General features: G+C 49.6%; 2 protein-coding genes across 7 annotated transcripts in view; one reads left to right on the top strand and one right to left on the bottom strand.

The window, feature by feature from the left end:
• mms22l (MMS22-like, DNA repair protein) overlaps positions 1–8,232 on the top strand; it is a 23,782-nt gene extending 15,550 nt beyond the window's left edge. For all 3 annotated transcript variants that reach the window (XM_056602992.1, XM_056602993.1, XM_056602991.1), the window contains exons 17-26: positions 1,153–1,303; positions 1,465–1,604; positions 2,090–2,232; positions 3,087–3,243; positions 3,563–3,708; positions 4,196–4,407; positions 5,116–5,282; positions 5,907–6,003; positions 6,517–6,684; positions 7,320–8,232. In XM_056602992.1, coding sequence (XP_056458967.1) covers positions 1,153–1,303; positions 1,465–1,604; positions 2,090–2,232; positions 3,087–3,243; positions 3,563–3,708; positions 4,196–4,407; positions 5,116–5,282; positions 5,907–6,003; positions 6,517–6,684; positions 7,320–7,395 — 1,457 coding nt within the window. In that variant the 3' untranslated portion in view covers positions 7,396–8,232. The remainder of the gene's footprint in view (positions 1–1,152; positions 1,304–1,464; positions 1,605–2,089; positions 2,233–3,086; positions 3,244–3,562; positions 3,709–4,195; positions 4,408–5,115; positions 5,283–5,906; positions 6,004–6,516; positions 6,685–7,319) is intronic.
• Positions 7,968–17,500, bottom strand: part of klhl32 (kelch-like family member 32) — a 28,077-nt gene continuing 18,544 nt past the window's right edge. For all 4 annotated transcript variants that reach the window (XM_056603005.1, XM_056603004.1, XM_056603006.1 and 1 more), the window contains 5 exons: positions 14,107–14,866; positions 13,500–13,558; positions 11,499–11,691; positions 10,699–10,793; positions 7,968–9,816 (listed from right to left, as the gene is read on the bottom strand). In XM_056603005.1, coding sequence (XP_056458980.1) covers positions 9,655–9,816; positions 10,699–10,793; positions 11,499–11,691; positions 13,500–13,558; positions 14,107–14,866 — 1,269 coding nt within the window. In that variant the 3' untranslated portion in view covers positions 7,968–9,654. The remainder of the gene's footprint in view (positions 9,817–10,698; positions 10,794–11,498; positions 11,692–13,499; positions 13,559–14,106; positions 14,867–17,500) is intronic.

The raw sequence follows: 17,500 nt of genomic DNA, 5'->3' as shown, positions 1-17,500 counted from the left end.
ACACAGAGAATCACAGGATTAAACTGAAAAGCTTAAGAGAAGGCAAGTCACCGGCAACCTACAGAATCAAACCAGCATAAAGCCTTCCCTATAGCCGGTAAGCCTCAAGCAACATGATCAAATCTAGCTTCCTTAAGACCTACAATGCGTGAAAATGATATACAATGACATCCATATCCACCACATGGGATATAGAACCTGAAAAAATATGTTTTTATATCAAATAAAATTATACTAGCACCCAACAGGCAACAGACAGACGTTGACTTGATTATCAGATGGAATGACGTCATGAAACTGGGAGGGTTCAGAGGATACAGAGTAGGAGTGGAGAGATGAACAGGCAGAGGAGACGTGGGGAAAAGGACGGATCAAGGAGATTTGAAAGAGAGACAGGAGAGGAGAAGGACAGAGGAGACAAGGGAGCAGGTAACTGCTCGAGGAGAGTAGCAAGGTGGACAGGAAGAGGGTAGGAAGTCAACTGAAAGGAAATGGGGGGGGGGGGAGAAGAGGCAGGGGAAATAGAAGGACGAGGGTGGGTGAGAGGAGAAACAAAAGGGAGGCAGAAGCTCAGAGGTAACGGAGGGAGAGGCGAGGGGGGGTGAGGAAAGGAGCGATGGGGAGAAGTGAAAGACGGAGGGAGCTAAAGCGATAAGACCGATGCGTGTCCTGGCGAAGACAAGAAAGGTACGCCGAGGCAGAGGGGAAGGAGCGAGTCAATAAGAGGGTGGGAGGATGGGGTGCAGGGACGGGAGGAACGGCAGAGAAATGTTCTTTCAATGCGCTTTGGATCGGGGTGTCGGCTGGCGAGGCGGAGAAGTACAAAAGCACTGCCTCGGCAGCGGAGGAGGGGAGACGAACAGAGAGGGAGAGGGCCAGGGAGATTGTTTGCAAAGCCATCGGGGAGCAGGAGCAAGATTAGGGGTTGAAAGAGTGAGGAGGCCCTTGAAGGAAAGGTAGAACGCTCGCAGAACAATAAAGGACGTGAGGTTAATCTACCGCGAGGCTCCCATCCCCTTTAAACTTTCTGGGGAACGTTTTGGCGCGATGCTAACTCTGAGGCTTGTTTAATCCCCCCCCCCCCCCCCCCCCCCCCCCCCCCCCCCCCCCCCCCCCCCCCCCCCCCCCCCCCCCCTGCTCCTCCTTCTCCAGGCTTCACGCTGTTAGCCTTTGATCTGCCGAGCTCCGCCCCCAACGACCTCCAGCCCCGCCCCGTCCTGTCAATAATGCAGTGCTTCGGCTGGGACGACATGCTGCACCCGCTGCTGGTGACCCGCTACCTCCCTCACCTCCTCCAGAACAGGTACCCCCCCCGACTCCAACCGTAGTGTTCAAAGCACAGATGAGCCCCACGGAGCACACACACACACACACACACACACACACACACACACACACACACGCCCCTGTGTTCCCTTTTGGGACCACTGTCCATCCCTGATCTCCGATCCCCGTTCCTTTTAGTGAGCTGGTGTCGGCGATGGGCCCTGGTCCCGGTGCCGCGGTGCCCGGCTCCGCCCAGGCCCTGTGTGTGAGGGCCTGGTTCCGCTGTGTTCTGCAGCAGCACCTCCACAGGAACCCTGAAGGTTCCGACAGCAGAGCGGGTAAGGTAGCGCTCTCCAGGCTACAGGGCCGCGGTTTAACACTGAGAACACGTCCACGGTGGAGCTGTCGCTGCTGCAGCAGAGGAGATAAACTTTATTGCTCTTTATATCATTGCAATATTATTTGATTATGAAATAATTTGTATAAGGCAAGAGCCACCCGTCGATTTTATTATATCGCGTCCTTCAAACAGAAGTAGACTCATATTGTAGCGTCCTGGTAAACCGTTCAATTAGCCGAGTGTACAACATTAAGCATGTTCAGTTCACATATTTCATTCATTCATGCTTCGCTTTTAATAATAATAATAATGATTATCATTTATGAAACACCTCACGCTACAGAATGCTTTGCTTGCACACAAACGTAAATCAATACAGAAGCATTCAAAGCAAAAGTGATGAATATCAACGCTGCCTATTGACGACTCGGGTATCCGAGCACTGCACCTAAAGCAGCATTGTGGTGCGGTTGTGGTCCACAGGCCGGGCCGTGGAGGAGCAGCTGGCGGAGCTGACCCGGCTGGTGCTGCGGCTGCCTGAGGTGGACGCTCTGCTGCAGAGAGCCGGCCTCCAGCCCCCCGCCGGCCGGCCAGAGCCCAGCCCCGCCCTGGAGCTCTTCATCAAGGTAGCCGCCCTCAGCATGGAGCCCTGCTCAAGGGCCACACTGGAGGGCCATGGTGAAGGGAAGGCCATGTGTGGATTATTCTGTTTCATTTCCTATATATATTTTTTATTATAGCTTTTTATTTATATTAAGTATTATTTATTTAATTTTGTATCCTTTTTATTCATTCTTTCATTATTTTGACAGGGACAGTGCACACTTATTACATTATTGTCAGCATGCCAGAGTAAGCCAAAGAGACTCACTTCATCTGTAGTCTCTGGGCAGGCAGCTAGTTAAAAACAGCTCCAATAACACAGAGGACACAGAATGACAGTACCTGCACTGTCTGCAGAGACCAACAGACAACTCAACTTCGAGGAAAATATATAACATTTTCAACCAATTCCATTCTTATTATAAGCAAATAAATGGCTTGTATATCGCCAATGAATGAATGTATAATTATATTCCGTATTGGTACATCCCCCACGGTTGTTTTTCATCAATCATGACGCTTTCAACATATTGACAGAAGTTATTTCCTGCCATTTTGCCTCAAGTACTGTTGTTTCTTAACAGTAATTCTTCCTCGCTTCCGTTAAGGACTTGTCAAATGTGTGTCTTCTGTAGGGTCTGACATGGCTACATTATAATGACACACACCTCAAGTACAACAACTCGGCTTCTCCACGCAAACGTCGATCCAGCTCCTTCCCGTATTCGTTTTCTAATATATCGCGTTCGCTTTTTCCTCCACCCTCACGACATCCAATTAAACCTCCGTCTCTTTCCCCTCTCTTGCGTTATTTTCTTCTCTCTCTCCTATCCGTCCCGCGTTCCGTTCTCTGCTTCCTGATTGGCTGTCCCGGCAGGCGGTGGGCCGGGTGTACGGGGGGCTGGAGGTGCTGTCTGAGAAGTCGGCCCTGGTGGGCAGAGCCCTGGAGTACATGGGGGACATCCTGAAGTACATCAAGCCCTACCTGGTCAGCAAGAGCCAGGAGGGCATGCAGCTGGCATACTGGGCTGTCGGTGGGTGACTGAAGTTCTGATCTGTATTCTGTTCGACTGTTCAACAACAATGAGCTAACTATTCTCGCTCTCGGCCAGGGGATTTTTGGAAACGGCATGTGAAGGTCATTCGTACATTTGCAACACCAAATCGTTTCGATTCATGATAACTAAAATCCCCGTAGCCACATCAAGTCCACATCCACGAGGTCAAACAGGTTTAGTGTTTTTCTGGTCATGGCGTTGCAGGGTAAAGGGGGACTAAAGAGCATGATGCAAGCGGAAAGGCTTTCCCCCTCACTCACCCGTCCTTCTTTCCTGCCCCGCCGATGTGATTCAGGCTGCGTGGTGAAGCACTGGAGCCCCCTGCTGGCAACCTCCAGAGCCCAGCAGCTGCTGTTCCGCATCGTGGACGGGATGCTGCTCCCCCACAGCCTCCCGCCCCACGACCGAGCCCTGAGGAGCAGCCTGCCGCTCTACCTCCAGGTCGGTGGGCCACCCCCATGTAACTGAGGGGCAAAGCGTCGTAGACGGAGAGATAAAAGGGTTGAGATAAAGAGGGAATTTTAATTAATGTAATTATAATCCCTTCCATCGCACTAAACATAGCTCCTTAAAGCTGCAGTAAGCAGTGTGTTTGAGCTTGGAGTGTGCTTTAAATTACGCTAACTTCAGGGATACAGGGATCTAGGTTAATTGCTCCGACTCTGCAGCAGCAAAGAGAAATCTCCTGTTAGGTTTTTTTCTCGAACCTCGCTTTTTCAGATTGAGGAGAAGTGTTTTTTTTCAGAATGTAGACCGGGGTAGCTTAAAATAGCCAATCTTACATGTTGTCTTTTTAATTTTTTTTCTAACAATGTATTACAAAATATCAAAAAACATTTTTTTAAAAGAATGAGGATTGTATTTCAATGCCTCCTTCGTCTCTCCTCTTGATCGCTCTGCCGACGCCGTCTTCTGATTGGCCGGCCAGGGTCTGTCGGTGGCCTCCAGCGTGTCCCAGTCGAAGGGCGTCTACCTGAAGAAGCAGCTGTGCTCCGTCATCAGCCGCTACCTGGACCACTTCCTGCCGGCCACGCCCTCCACCGGCGCCGTGGCCAATCACCCAGTGCTGCTGGGCGCCTGCGAAGGCAGCCCCTCCCCGCGGGGGGCAGCGCTGAGACGGACCACCCTGCAGGTGCTCTGGTAGGTCACAGGCTCTGCCGGTACGAGGAGACATCTCCAGGTTAGAGCATCCTCTCCGGACAGAGATGTCCTCAGTGTCTGTTCAGGTTTTAAATCAACATTGTGTAGACTGGCCACTGTGAAAATGCGAATGCTTAAATCCCCCTCTGAAAGCTCCATCCTGCCACCTGGAATGCCTTTCTCATAGAATACCGTGATGCAAAGCAGTAAAGAAGGCGTAACTCCGCTCCTTCCTGTTTTGGGTTTCCTGCCCAGGCTTAGTCCAGAGGTGCTGCTATAGCATAGCATGGAGCTTGAGTTAGTCTGGATCATGGCAAAGCCCTGGCTCAATGTGCTTAATAGATACAAGCTTATACATGGGTTTAAAGTTTCATAAAATAGGTTGTTGAGTCGCTTAGACGCACTGGTTTTGATTTCCAGTCCAGTCAACTCTCAAGATTATCTTTTGAAAAAGTTTTTAGGGCGAAGTCCCTCATATTTCAGATGATTGGTTTTAATCTAAAATGGGCAGAATGATGTGTTGTTGGTTGCTGGTGTGTTTCAAAATATGCAGAGGCCCCCAACGCCTCCCCCGACGCTGATTTCCAAATATATGTGGGCGACATTGGGGATATGTAAATGCAAGAATATAATTTACCTTTTTGCCAAATAAAATATTGCCTTTTTGAACAGGATGTGAGAGTGAGCTCTGACCCGTGTGCTTCACAGTGACAGCTTCCTGCAGTTCAAAGGACACGCCCCCCCGCCCCGCCTCACCTCGGTCCTGGCCTTCCTATTGGAGCTCCTGAGACGGAACGCGGACACGGACCCCCTGCTGCTCACCGTGCCCCTCCCCTCTCTGCTGCGCTGTGTGATGCTGGTCAATGAGCCTCAGGGTGAGAAGAACACACACGCACACACATGCACACACACGTCACACATGCATCGATACATATATATCGACGTGTGTGAACACAGTTGCTTTTAGAGATAGTGTCCCTACCACCGCACACAAGTCACCTGTTTACTTCTAGATGTACTAAGCTATGTGTGTGTGTGTGTGTGTGCGTGTTGTCCATGGTAATGAGCTATGTTTTTAAGCCTTTTTTATTTTTAGAATGATGGAACAACACCGAATGTTGATTAAAAAAAATATGGCCTACTCTTACCCGTGAATACTCAACACAACTTCAGCACAACGGGCCAATCACAGCCCTGTCACAGTCCTGGCTCCCTCCTCATGAAGCCGCTCGCAACGCAACTTTCCCCGGAGCGCCGGCGTTCCGAACGCCCGCAGCACTAATCCGAGTGATTATCGGCAGGCAGATGTCACTTGACACTTTGCGCTTTACTGCGCAAATGACACAGAAGTGGCACATTTTCACAAATCACACATTTCCTTTAGCGGTAATCACAGAAGTAGGTGGAAGCCTGGAGAGCCCAGACTCATAGTGTGTGTGTGTGTGTGTGTGTGTGTGTGTGTGTGTGTGTGCGTGTGCGTGTGCGTGTGTGTGTGACAGTGAGGAAGAGCAGCACAGAGGCCCTTCAGCTGGTGGTGGAGAGATGTGCGGCCGCTTCTTCACCGGAGCCCTGCGGCCAGATGATCAGCGTCCTGCGGTACCCACACACACTTAATAATGCTTATAATAATTACATTACAAACGTGGCCGCACCTGTAATCACCATCAGCACTGCCCTGCCGGACCTCTCCGTGGTAACCCGGGCGTGGGTCAATATTTGATTAACATTGGTTGATTTATCAATCATAAAGGCACACACTGGATACGGTGGTGAAATTGTTGGCCAATTTGAGTATAAAACAATTATGTTAAAAGAAAAACGGTTAAAAATACTGTTGCAATCTGCAATGTAATATTTTTTATAATGAGGCGGATGCTTGACTAATTGACAACATTTCTGCCCACACACTCACACGCACACACACACACACACACACACACACGATTACACATTTAAAAACCATTGCGTGGAGAGCATGAAACTAACAACCCTCCATTTGCCATCTATGGATATCTAAGATATCATTTTATATTTTGATTTTATTGAATAATGCAATAATGTAAATGCAAATATGTATGTGTGTGTGTGTGTGTGTGTGTGTGCCACTAGGTCGTTTGTGGAGGAGAACGAGGGGGTCTATGACAGACTGGTGTACAGCGCCCTAGAGACGGTGGCCCTCTTGGACCCCCGGGTGGTCCGGGCGCTGGTCCCAGACCTGTCCCTGAGCCTGAGGACCACGGAGCACAAGAGAGGCCAGGGCAGGAATGCAGCCCTCAGGTGTGTGTGTGTGTGTGTGTGTGTGTGTGTGTGTGTGTGTGTGTGTGTGTGTGTGTGTGTGTGTGTGTGTGTGTGTGTGTGTGTGTGTGTGTGTGTGTGTGTGTGTGTGTGTGTGCACAATCATACATAAACATCCCATGTTGTAAAGAATAGACGCACATAGAAGGGCTGCACGTTTACTACGATTGCTATTATTTGGCGCTGATATTTCGATGGTTGGTGAACAGATTTTTTGATTTTGCTAACCTGCCAACCGCGTCCCATTGCTTGGTGTCATGTATTCTGCAGAAGAGATTCCTCAACCACACATCGATACACAAGACTCTGGCGCCCTTAGAAGCAATGCCTGTGATTCCTTAGAGGCCTCATAGCTGAGTTATGATTGTATTCAATTTGATTTCATTCTAACAGCTGTACAAAATCCATTGTATGTTATTGGTTAAGCCCAGATGCCAAAATCGCGATTAAGATTAACATGCAATTAATTGTGCAGCACTAAAACAGCGCTTTAATTGGTTTGCACTAACAGTTGAGTGTAGAAGGGACGCCCGGGCCTCTCAGGAGGCCCTCGTGTGTTCCTGAGAGGTGTTGTGGTTGTCGGGTTGACTCCTCTGACCACTGACTCCCTGTGACAGGAGCGCCTACAAGAAGCTGTTGGGTCAGCTGGGGGAGAGCGGTCAAGCGGAGATGGTCAGCCTGGATGAAGACTAACAGCAGGCTGGACACAAACACACACACATACACACACATACGCAGACAAACACAGCCAGAATATGACGATGAGTATGACGATGAGTCACAACCCGTTCATAAACATTCAAGCCCTCTCGAGATATCCTCCTTTAAGATTCTGGAAGATCATGTATATATCCTTTATTTTGATATGACAAATATTGTGCAGTGGGAGTCTAAAGAATGCATATGTTTACAGAATAACTAAATAGGTCAAAGACAATTTAATGTATGTACTATTTATATTGTAGCAGAAGCTGTGAATAAAGATGCAGGATGTTTTTATCTACAGAATATGAAATGTCAAATAAGTTGTAATAAATACGTTTGCTTTGTTCGTACTCTCACGTCATTTCACATGCATGCCAAGTGTGTTGTGTGTATGTCTGGAAGCACATACGTAACAGCGTATACGTTTCTTGTGGTGCTCAACCTTTGTGACTCCAGCCTCCAGATCTCTCTCTAATTGGTATTCTGAAACACAGATCATTGACGGATGCGGTAGAACGCAATACGTCATAAAATGTCAGAGAGAAAGGAAAAAAAAGTGATTCCAGAAGAGCAGCATTTTATTTATTTATTTCCTTTCTTTTTTTTTTTTTTCATTTCTCCTTTTGACTCTCCAAGTCACGGCGTCTCTCGCAATCGGGCGGCGAGTTGGCACCTAATCACCGCCAGTCTCACTCGCCGCATACAATCACACACAGCCATTTTCTGTCATTGCTAGTCATTTTGCAACCTTATCAAACCTCTGCACATTGTGAACGCTCTCTCTCCAACACGCTGCATTACTTTTGTCCGAGAGTGGTGGACGACGTGGCGTTTTCCAACTGACAAGAGGTGCTAATGCCCTTTTTTTTTTACTTCTCCATCTGCATTTTATGCTGACGACTCACAAAAGCCACAGCCGTCCGTATTCAACGGTATGCATTTAAAAGGAACAACATTGTGTGTTGTGTTTTGTTGTTGCCCGGACTGGTATATCTTTTCATTTGCAAACATCGACTTGCTGGTTATATATTTATAATATATATATATATATAGATGTATATTTATATTATGTCTTTTTTGTTGGGCTGTAGAGGGACCCTTGATTTAAATTGGGCCTGATGAACACAATGACATAAAGATGATAAGCACATGTATAGAGTATAATAATATGAACCTACATAATGAAGAGGTTATATGGTATGTTCGATGATGTACAAACTCATTTGAACATAGCAAGTTCTAGGTCCTGAGCTCATTAACACATAGTGTTACAAGGAGTCAACAACTTGGCAAGCGATGTATCAGTTGATTGTCAACAAAGACAGCATGGCAAGTTTCATAGCAAAAAAAGGAAAACTTAAAAGTTTAGCAGTTTTACTACAGTGCCATTCAATCAAATCCTTCTTATCCTGTCCTTAACCAGATCTACATGTGCATGTCCCGTCAGAACCATGACTTTCAATTTAATTAATCATACTTTAAAGTCAATCACAAAACATAAAAATCCACCTTTTAAGTGCCTTTGTTGATCATTAACTAGATGAATGACTTATTGATAATGTGTTATTTTGTCCAACCTCCCCTTATTCCAAGGACCTAAAGATGTCTTAATCCTTTTCAAGGTGTATAACCAAGTCAGTGATGGAGAGGGCATATCTTGTGTACAATGCATGGCGGAATCAATGCGGAGCATTTCATTTCAGAAACATCCCTTAGCCCTATGAAATATAAAAAAAAACTAAAACATTGCAATCACATGTAGAACTTGCCTCTGTTTAACTGCAAGTGTGGCAAAAAAAAGCTCAAATCCAGTGTTTATCTCATAAAAAAAGTTGAATTCCTAAATCACCTCACGCAGGGATGTTTCCGTTAGTTCCTCGGAAGACATAACAGTCCTGTTGTTCATGGCCAGCCAGGAGCCAAGGTCCCAGAAAACCAGCATGGCTCCTAACAAGAGCCAAGTTGTTCTTGTATCTTGGTTAGCACCTTAACAAAATCTCTGGCGTGTCACCTTGACAGCGGACATCAAACAAAGTCGGTTCCGGCGGTGTCTCCTGTCGGGGCAACTCAAGTGTTGAACCCGTCCAGGCAGCCCGAACCAGTACTCCCAGCACAGGAAGAGGTCCCGATGGCAGCTTCCCAAACCATAGCCCTTGATTATACAGAAATGGTATGTGTGGGCTGCGTGGGGCCCACTTAAACCAGCCCTCTCTCTGGAGGGTGACGCTACGGATGTGTTGTCTCTGGCTACAGCGTCCCGATCCTGTGGTGGGGCACCTGCAGCATCTGCAGGTTGGGGCAGGTGGAGTAAGGAGCCGGCAGGAAGCAGGTGGCGATGCCGTTGGAGGCGAAAGGCAGCGTGGGTCCGTAGAACACCTCCTCCTTCCCCTCCGTGCTCACGTTAAGCACCTGCGAGGGGGGGGGAAAACATTATGGGTTACGTGAAACGGCCTGCTCTACTTCCACGCATTTCCAGCAAATGCTGTGTAATGTAAGGCATGTTTTAGTTTCATATCAAATACGGTTTAATGTACGGCATGTTTTAGTTTCATACCAAATACTATGTAATGTACGGCATGTTTTAGTTTCATACCAAATACTGTGTAATGTACGCCATGTTTTAATTTCATACCAAGTACTGTGTATTCTAACTGTTCCTTATGCTGATTCGTGGTAAATATTGTACAACAGCGCTTTAGTTTAATACTGAATACTATGTATTCTAACTGGTCCTTCGAATAGTGGCATTCCGATTATATATTGTTAAACAGCATGTTTTAGATTCATACCAATACTATTTATCATAACTGTTCCCAAGAATAATAGTATTCATAGCATGTTTTTGTGTCATACAATACTAATTATTCTTACTGTTCCCTAGAATATTAGCATTCATAGAACTAGTGCTAAACTGCATTTTTCAGTGTCATACCAAATACTATATATCCTAACCGTTCCTCACAATAACGGCCTTTACAATACAGCATGTTTGAGATTAGCACCAACACGCTGCATTCTAACGGTTCCTTACACTAATGGCATTTGTAGTAGCCCACCCCCTCTGGAAACAGACTTGCAATCCCCCTCCATTAGCCGCCGGGCTCATTAAGGGGCCCAGCTCGCTGGCGGTTACCCGGTGCACAGTAAATGAGGAGCTATTATCGCCGCGGCTCGGCCCCCGTTCTCACACAGTCACCCGCCGCCGATTTCCCCGCACCTGTTGCGATTGCGCCCGCGGTAGTTACAGGAGAAAAACAAACACACACAGAGACGCCGATCAGCACAACGAACCTGAATGCACGCCAGAGGCTCGTTGGTCCAAATGGAGTACCCGCCGACCACGTAGATGCGGTCGTCGTGCACGGCCACGCCCGACTCGTTTTGGCCTGGGGAGAAGGGGGGGGTCAGTACATTGAAGAACAGGGGTTCAACTCAGGGTGCAGAGGGTGTTTACAAAGACCCTGAGGAACTGGGTGGAGAAGGGGGGGCGTGGCGTGACGTGCGGAGGAGGAAAGATATTTTGCCTTAAAACTGTTCTGAAAATGTCAAGGAGGAAGTAGCTCCGAGTGTATAGAAATTGTGTTTGGCGGGCAGCAGGTTGGGAGATAACCTAATAATGGGGAGTTACTTGCTGCAGGTCGGTTAATGGAGATAATATAGGGATATGCCGGCGATGGAACCGGGCCATCTCTATAAACACTGTGAACCATTAGTGTCTATAGGGGTCATATTATCGCGAGTGATGTGTTGTGCCGGCGTCTCTCTCTCTTTATGCATAACACACTCACGGGAAGGTGTGTAGGACCTAGGATTTTTTTTATCATGCGTCTCCATTCCTCAAGGTGCATGTGGATTTCCACGCGGACACAGGCATGTTTAAGCGTGCGCCTCCAGTGCTTCCCCTATATGTATTTTGATCTACGCCTACGGCTAATGAGCATGTGTGCGTTTGTGCGTGGCCCTCCCCGTCTCCAGCCGTCTGACGGAGCACGCCGTGGCGTGTTTATCAGCGCTTGAGCCGGAGACACGCTCCGGCAGCAGGCGGACGCCCGCTCACCCCCGGCGCGTGCAGTGGGGTCGGGGGGTCGGACCTGTGAGGAGGCTGAAGGAGCAGCGCGTCCACTGGTCGGCGTCCACGCTGTACGAGTCGATGTGGCGCACCAGCACGCGGTCGTTGTTGTAGTCCAGGTCGTTGCCGCCGAGCACGTAGAGGCGGCGCCGCACGGGCGCCATCACGTGGTACACCCGCCGCTGGAGCATGGGGCTGCGGGACCGCCACTGGTTCTGAGGAGGAGGAGGGGGGGGGGGATGAAGAAAAGGAACGAGAGGAAGAAACATGCAGAGAGTTTGGAAGAAGGGAGGAAGAGGAGAGGAGCGAGGTTGGGGAAAAGTGGAAGAAGATGAGGAAGAGGAGCGGAGCGAGGATGAGGAGGGCGACGAAGAGGAGGAAGCGGGAGGAATATGCATTATGAAGGAGGTGGAGCGGGGAGATGAAGATGAAGAGGAGGAGGCGGTTGACAGTGATGATGAGTGATGTTGAGAAAAGAAGAGAGGGAAAGGTTGAACAGGGGTAGAAGGAGAGAGCAAGAGAGAGAGAAGGAGAAAGAGAGAGTGCACCATGTGGACCAGAAAGAAAAGGTGTGTGTGTGTGTGGGGGGGGGGGGGGGGGGGGGGGGGGTTGAGATGAACATGTTACGTGACGGTAGAGGGGCAGGAGAGAGAGGGGGAGGAGAGTGAGAGTTAGAGCCAGAGAGAGAGAGACGGAGGCAGGAGGTGGGAGAAGCGGAGAGATTAATACTTCAGCGTATCCATGTGCTGGTTACTGATGTATGCACGACGCTAGATAAATAATGTGACACCGGGCCTGCGTCTCCGTGCTAATGACTTCCCTCCCCATTTCTAATCATATCTTTCAACCACTCCATTCAGCACCCAGGATCCCTCAGTGCTGCGCCGGGTGTGTCACTGCTCGGTCGCCATTCCTTTCTGCATGTGGACGTGTGTGTGTGTGTGTGTGTGAGTGTGAGTGTGAGTGTGTGTGTTTGTGAGTCTGACAGGGTTAGAGAGAAAGGACTCTGAGTGTGTGTGTGTGTGTGTGTGTGTGTGTGTGTGTGTGTGTGTGTGTGTGTGTGTGTGTGTGTGTGTGTGTGTGTGTGTGTGTGTGTGTGTGTGTTTCTTCCTCTACTCTACTGGGAGCTGACGGGTGGCCATCTGTTGAGGGTAGAGTGGGTGGGGGGGTTGGAGTTGCTCTGGCAGGTGAATGTAGATTCGTAGTGAATACAAATGAGACTCTCCCTCTCTCTCTCTTCCCCCCCTCTCTCTTTCTCTCCCCCCCCCCTCTCTGTCTCTCTCTCCCCCCTCTCTCTCTCTCCCTCTCTCTCTCTCTCTCCCTCTCTCTCTCTCTCTTCCCCCCCTCTCTCTCTCCCCTCTCTCTCACCCTCTATCTCTCGTTCCATCCCCTCTCGCCTCTCTCCAGGTTCCCCCTCTCCCTTTCTCCTCCCTCTCTCTCTCCCTCTGTCTCTCACATCAGCTCATCTCTCTTTCTCTCTCCCTCTCTCCTCATCCCTCTCTCTCTCCCTCTCTCTCTCTCTCTCTCTCTCTCTCTCTTCATTCCTTTTCGCTCCTTCAGCTCACTTACTAATCTGACACACACACAAACGGACAAAAAGCAGGTGGACAAAGCAACACGCACACACATGCACACTCTTCCAGACACAGAATGATCCCCCGTAATTTACAACAATATAACAATATATATTTCTAGTATTTCCTAATGTAAATAGCCAAAATAGTAACATGACTTGAGGCTGTGAGAATGCTCCAACACCACTAATTATGTCCTGGCGATTTGACGAAACCGATGGACCAGAGTCTCAATTCCCCGGCGAAGACAATTACAATATCTAAATAGACTTTGTGCTCGAACAATTCTAAGTGGTCACCTCGTAAGTGGTTTATGTAATTGCAATGAACTAACAGGGATATACTTGCTTCCGCGAGCCAGTTAATACATTAGGGTAATAATACTGTATATTGAAATAAGGTTAGTGTAAAGCCAGGCCTTACACGATTCTCCGCTGCTGGATAATTACCTGTTCCGGGTCATAGACCATCAGTCGATTCTGGTACTGCGCGGTGTTTGTCACACCACCTGAAAGAGAAGCGGTACATTTCTCATTAACTACCCGGTAGGCAGGCCTCCAGGAAAGAGCATTCAAATTCAGAGTGCCTGCAATCACCGTGCTCTCGGTTGATGTGTCTGAGTAGCCATTTACATGTGCATGTTTATACCTTCACTGCGTGTAAAAGGTTGCTCTCTGGATTCAGTTGTCCAAAATATGTTGTAGATGTCACAACTTTATGCATGGGTTTGTCGACCAGTTTCAGTGTATGAGTTGACGCGTGTGTGTGTGTGTGTGTGTGTGTGTGTGTGTGTGTGTGTGTGTTTGTAATCTGAAAAGGGCAGAGTTACGCCTTGTTTCGTGTTTCATAACCAAATATTCCACCAAATAAATATTGTACCGAGAACATTAAGATTATGAATGTAAAGTCTGATTAATGAGGCAAGTGTGTGCGTGCGTAATGCGTATGCTTGTCTGTGCGTGTGTGTATGTGCGTGTATGCGTGCGTGCGTGCGTGTGTGTCTGTGTGTGTGCATGGGTGCCGGTGTACCGTCCATGCGTCCTTTCCGTCTCCTACCTGACACCCAGAGCAGGCCGTCGGCCACGCAGCCGGCGTGGCAGGACAGCGAGCGGTCGAAGGACTGCACCGTGCTCCACTTGTTCCTCCGGGGGCAGTAGCGCTCCACCGAGGGCAGCACCTGCCGCAGCTCATTCCTGCCCCCCACGGCGTACAGGTACTGGCCCAGCGCGCCCAGCACAAAGTGCTCCCGGCAGGCCTTCATGGGCGCGATCTCCGTCCAGCGGTCGCCGCGCAGGTCGTAGCGGCAGGCGCTGCGCACGGCGCACGTCCGCCCCGTGCCCAGCTCCACCTCGCCGCCCGCCACGAACAGGAAGTCGCCCATCACCGCCACGCAGTGGTGGCTGCGGCCGGCCGGCATGGCCCCCAGCTCGCTCCAGTTGGAGCCCACGCCGCCGCCGCCACCGCCGGCCGCCACCACGATGCCGCGGCCCTGCTCCGGCCGCGCCGCCGGGTTGAAGTAGCGCAGCTCCCGCACGCGGCTGGTCTCGCGCTTGCGCCCGCCGATGATGTAGAGCGTGAGCGACTGGAAGCGCGGGCGGGTGCGCGGCGACTGGCGCAGCGGCTGGGCGAACACGGCGGCGTGGTAGTCCAGGGCCTCCTCCAGCAGGGCGCCGGCGCCGGCGCTGGACTGCACCAGCGGGTGGCTCCGGGACAGCTGCTGCAGGGTGCCCACCTCCATCAGGCCGTAGCGCACCTGCTGCAGCAGCTCCTCCGCGTAGCCGTAGCGACAGTCGTGCTCCAGCCACCGCACCACCAGCTGGAGGAGGAGGCCGAGACGCAGACAGAGGAGGAGGAGGAGGAGGAGGAGGAGGAGGAGAGGTTAGCCTTGTTGGGGAGGTTTTTGTTTTTAACGCTCTGGCTGGTTGCTGGAAAGCTTTTCATTAGTGTTGCCAAAAACAAGTCGATTCAGCTCACTAAAGAGCTCGTGTACAGTAGGATTCGTTAGATCCCATAATGGGGAGGTAAAAAGGGGTGGGTCGTCGGATTGGTCACATTGTGTGCCAGCATGCGGTTCATATAGTGGATGTTACATTGGACGGGTTAATTGATTTAAGGTTCAGCAACACTGCTACTGCGGACAAACTGGCATGGTCGCAGACAGCATAATATACAGACGTGCAAAAAGTAAAGTGGAAAAAGATTTCAGAGTGTTTACAGGGAATGCAAACGGAAAGATAACTTTGCAGGCAAAGAGTGAGAGAGGAAGACGAGGATAATTAGCAGGAGAGGTAGAGAAAGAACTAACAAGCCGGCGGTCCTACGTAGGCGAGAAAACATTCAGGAAAGTTCCGGAAGATTGCGGGCTTAGTTGGCAAGGAGAGATCAGGAAGGTGTGTTACATTCAGCGAGAAGGCAAGAGAAAGCTGGGATGGGAGCGAGGGAGGAAGGGAGAGAGGGCGGGAGGGAGGGAAACAGGGAGAGGGCGGAGGACAACACGGAGTGAGGTGAAAACAAGCGGGTGAAGAAGAGGAAAAAAAGAAAAAAAAGGAAAAAAAAGACTCCACGGTTTTGGAGGCTGCAATTAATTGTTATTCCAAACACCTACAGACCAGTATGGCAACAAGAACAAGGCAAGTGAACCACAGTATGCAGATCCATAATACATTCTCTCTCTCACACGCACACACACACACACATACATACACATACACACACACACAGGCTCACACACACATGTATCACGCTTTCAATACAGCCTGCGTGCACGGTAAATATCCACGGGCACATTCTTTTGTTGGCGGCAGGCAGCTGAGTTGCCGAGAGGGGGTTTAATTGAACTTGAGAGCCAGGGAAGGTTATTCATCCACGGCAACGAGGTGTGAATGTGGGCGCGGTGGCTGGAGATCCCTGATACCATTATCAGGGAAACAAAGTGCTTTTTAACACAATCTGTACAGAGACAGCAAACTTATTACGCCACTGCTGAGGAAAAAAAAAGGCAACTTGCCAAGACAATGGGGATGAGCCGGATCGGTTTTATTATGCTTGTGTGTGTGGTGTGTGTGTGTGCGCGTGCTTACACGCATGTGAGGATATTTACAACACGCTAAGTAACAGACCCGAGGAAACGTAAATGGGATATGAAACACGCGCCCGGTCATCGATGGCGGGCAAAGCAGTCCAACCGCATCGGCTGGGGTCGTTGCCTAGGTAACGCACCCGGAGGATCTTTTATTTGTGTTTTCTTTTTAAGCGACGGCTTCAAGGGAATCAGTTGAGCGGCAGTCAGGGTTGGTGGGCATCCATTTCATTATGACTAAGAAACCCCCATCAGCGTTGAGTAAATGATACACACTAAGGTACAGTGGCGGACCACTGGAGAGCCAGGCTACTCCCACAGGCGGACGGGGAGCGTTTATGGCCCCATTTAAACGCCATTCCGCTGTCTAGACACGTTTTAGGATTTGAGCCGGGGATGGGCATGAGTCAGATGCTGCCCGAGCGACGGCGGGAGACGTACCTTGCTAACCTGTTTTTTTTGTTCACAACTTAATCAGAATGTTTTTACAAAGAAAAATCGGCAGGTCTTTATTTACCCGCTCTGTTTACTTTATACCTCTAGAAACAAACACAGACACGCTCACACAGTGTTCCTCTGCCTCACCCCACACTATCGCTCACACACACACAACTGCACATACACAACCGCACACACAAAACCACGCGCACACACTGCCTTATCTCCTCCTCCTACTCCTCTTCATAGCTCTGAAGTGACAGGTTGCACTTTGTGTGTGCGTGTCTCTCTGTGTGTGTGTGTGTGTGTGTGTGTGTGTGTGTGTGTGTGTGTGTGTGTGTGTGTCTCTGTGCATGTGTGTGTGTGTGTGTGTGTGTGTGTGTGTGTGTGTGTGTGTGTGTGTGTGTGTGTGTGTGTGTGTGTGTGTGTGTGTGTGTGTGTGTGTGTGTGTGTGTGTGTGTGTGTGTGTGTATAGCAGCTGACTGTGAAGGTCACACTGCATCACACAACTTCCTCGGGGCACAGAATAAATCAACTCCTCATTTCTGGCTCTCCTCAGTGAGAGAGGGAGAGGAAGTGTGTGTGTGTGTGTGTGTGTGTGGGGGGGGGGGGGGGGGGGGGGGGGGGGGGGGATTTCAGCAGTGTTTTTTTCATATAAACGTGTGTGACAGAGAATGAAATAGACAACAAAGTGTTTACGAGTGTGAAAGAATAAGAGAGCGACTCACACACACACACATGTGTGTGTGTGTCAGAAATTGTTAGAGAAGGAGTATTTGTGTGTGTCTGTGTGAGCCAGCAGAGGGAAGAAAACGCCTTGGAAGGGGAGGGAGGGAGGGAGCGAGAGAGAGAGAGAGAGAGAGAGAGAGAGAGAGAGAGAGAGAGAGAGAGAGAGAGAGAGAGAGAGAGAGAGAGAGAGAGAGAGAGAGAGAG

The sequence above is a fragment of the Gadus chalcogrammus genome, chromosome 11 (assembly GCF_026213295.1).
Source record: "Gadus chalcogrammus isolate NIFS_2021 chromosome 11, NIFS_Gcha_1.0, whole genome shotgun sequence".
Taxonomy (NCBI): Eukaryota; Metazoa; Chordata; class Actinopteri; order Gadiformes; family Gadidae; genus Gadus; species Gadus chalcogrammus.
The sequence above is the reverse complement of the archived record's forward strand: the minus strand, read 5'-3'. Positions and strand labels throughout refer to the sequence as shown.